At 62.4% G+C, this 2,142-nt stretch overlaps 1 protein-coding gene across 1 annotated transcript in view; it reads left to right on the top strand.

The window, feature by feature from the left end:
• The first annotated feature begins 262 nt into the window (after positions 1-262).
• Positions 263-2,142, top strand: part of INA (internexin neuronal intermediate filament protein alpha) — a 10,937-nt gene continuing 9,057 nt past the window's right edge. Inside the window, exon 1 of the mRNA XM_007939882.2 lies at positions 263-1,324. Coding sequence (XP_007938073.1) covers positions 263-1,324 — 1,062 coding nt within the window. The remainder of the gene's footprint in view (positions 1,325-2,142) is intronic.

Below are 2,142 nucleotides of genomic sequence, written 5' to 3'. Positions count from 1 at the left end.
TTCCTACGCAGATGGACCTGTCCTTGCGCACCAGGTCCGTCTTGGGCGCAGCTGCGGTAGTCACTGCCCTCCTCCACCCCCGCATACTCCCCCTTTCTTCCACCCGCCAGACGCCGAGCCTGAGCTCCGCCCCTAACGCACCGCCCGGGCCCCCCGCGCCTTAAAACCCTTCGCACGCCGCTACGCGCGCCCCGCCTGACGCACCTCGCCTTTCCTCTCTAGCTCTGTCCGCAGTCGTTCGAGCGGCCCTGGTCCCGGCACCATGAGCTTCGGCTCAGAGCACTACCTGTGCACCTCCTCCTCCTACCGCAAGGTGTTCGGGGACGGCTCCCGCTTGTCCGCGCGCCTCTCCGGGGCCGGCGGCGCAGGCTTCCGCTCGCAGTCGCTGTCCCGTTGCAATGTGTCCTCCTCGGCCGCCTGCTCCTCGGCCTCCTCGCTCGGCCTGGGTCTGGCCTACCGCCGGCCAACAGCGTCCGACGGGCTGGACCTGAGTCAGGCGGCAGCGCGCACCAACGAGTACAAGATCATCCGTACCAACGAGAAGGAGCAGCTGCAGGGCCTCAACGACCGCTTCGCCGTGTTCATCGAAAAGGTGCACCAGCTGGAGACCCAGAACCGTGCGCTCGAGGCCGAGCTGGCGGCGCTGCGGCAGCGCCACGCCGAGCCGTCGCGCGTCGGCGAGCTCTTCCAGCGCGAGCTGCGCGAACTGCGCGCGCAGCTGGAGGAGGCAAGCTCAGCGCGCGCGCAGGCCTTGCTGGAGCGCGACGGGCTGGCCGAGGAGGTGCAACGGTTGCGGGCGCGCTGCGAAGAAGAGAGCCGCGGGCGCGAAGGCGCCGAGCGCGCCCTGAAGGCGCAGCAGCGCGACGTGGACGGCGCCACGCTGGCCCGCCTGGACCTGGAGAAGAAGGTGGAGTCGCTGCTGGACGAGCTGGCCTTCGTGCGCCAGGTGCATGACGAGGAAGTGGCCGAGCTACTGGCCACGTTGCAGGCGTCGTCGCAGGCCGCGGCCGAGGTGGACGTGGCTGTGGCTAAGCCAGACCTGAGCTCGGCACTGAGGGAGATCCGTGCCCAGTATGAGTCCCTGGCCGCCAAGAACCTGCAGTCCGCCGAGGAATGGTACAAGTCCAAGTTTGCCAACCTTAACGAGCAGGCGGCGCGCAGCACTGAGGCCATCCGGGCCAGCCGCGAGGAGATCCACGAGTACCGTCGCCAGTTGCAGGCACGCACCATCGAGATTGAGGGGCTGCGCGGGGCCAATGAGTCCTTGGAGAGGCAGATCCTGGAACAAGAAGAACGGCACAGCGCTGAGGTGGCCGGCTACCAGGTAGGGCTGCAGTGCTGTAAAGGGTGCCCTATGTCTTGCCGCGGGTCCCCGCGCTTCCCGGCATATTCTGGCCCTAGAAACCAAGGCCAAAAGGATAGAAGGGGAGGGGGAGGAAAGGAAGGGAGAAGAGGCCAGACAGAAGGTGTTGGCAAACAAAAAGCCCTTAATTGGGGGGTTTGGAAACACCGTTAATTTTGGGGTTTGAAAACTCTCTTCCCCGGCCTCTTACGTCTCAGTCTGCGCTCTTCTAACAAAGAAACCTTAAGTCTTGCTGCTTAGAATCATACAATGATTGTATGGAAATCTATTTCGTGCCTCCCTGGCAGTAAGTAGACGTACACTGCCGACCTGGGCAACAGTCTCCCCCGCCAAGAGTTAAGTGAGCCCAACCGAGACGGATTACAGCCACTCCTTGGTGGTGCCTGGATTGTCTGGCTTCTTTGGTTGACTTTGAAAGGCCCTGTAAGTGATTCAGGGAGCATGTCTGCCCCAGGGTTGGAAAAGAATGCTATGGCGAACTGGGAAAGGTCCTAACCCATTTTCTTGACTTTTGCCTTCAAAGGAGTAGAGATTAGGGGGAACACCTAGGCGGTTGGGCTAATAACTCCTGTCCTGTTCTACCACATGCCCCCACAGCACACACACAAATTGCTTGTCGACAATTTTTTCCCCCTGGAAGAAAGCTTTACACCCGTTAGCAAGGAGAGACTGGGTGGGGCGCTGTCCACGGTGCTGATCGCGAGATGGATCACCTTCATGTGTCAGAAATGCTCGCGCGCGCGCGCGCTCTCTCTCTCTCCCCCCCCCCCCCCTCTTTT

Source organism: Orycteropus afer, unplaced genomic scaffold (genome assembly GCF_000298275.1).
Source record: "Orycteropus afer afer isolate SDZICR_OR568_19922 unplaced genomic scaffold, OryAfe1.0 scaffold00064, whole genome shotgun sequence".
Taxonomy (NCBI): Eukaryota; Metazoa; Chordata; class Mammalia; order Tubulidentata; family Orycteropodidae; genus Orycteropus; species Orycteropus afer.
The sequence above is the reverse complement of the archived record's forward strand: the minus strand, read 5'-3'. Positions and strand labels throughout refer to the sequence as shown.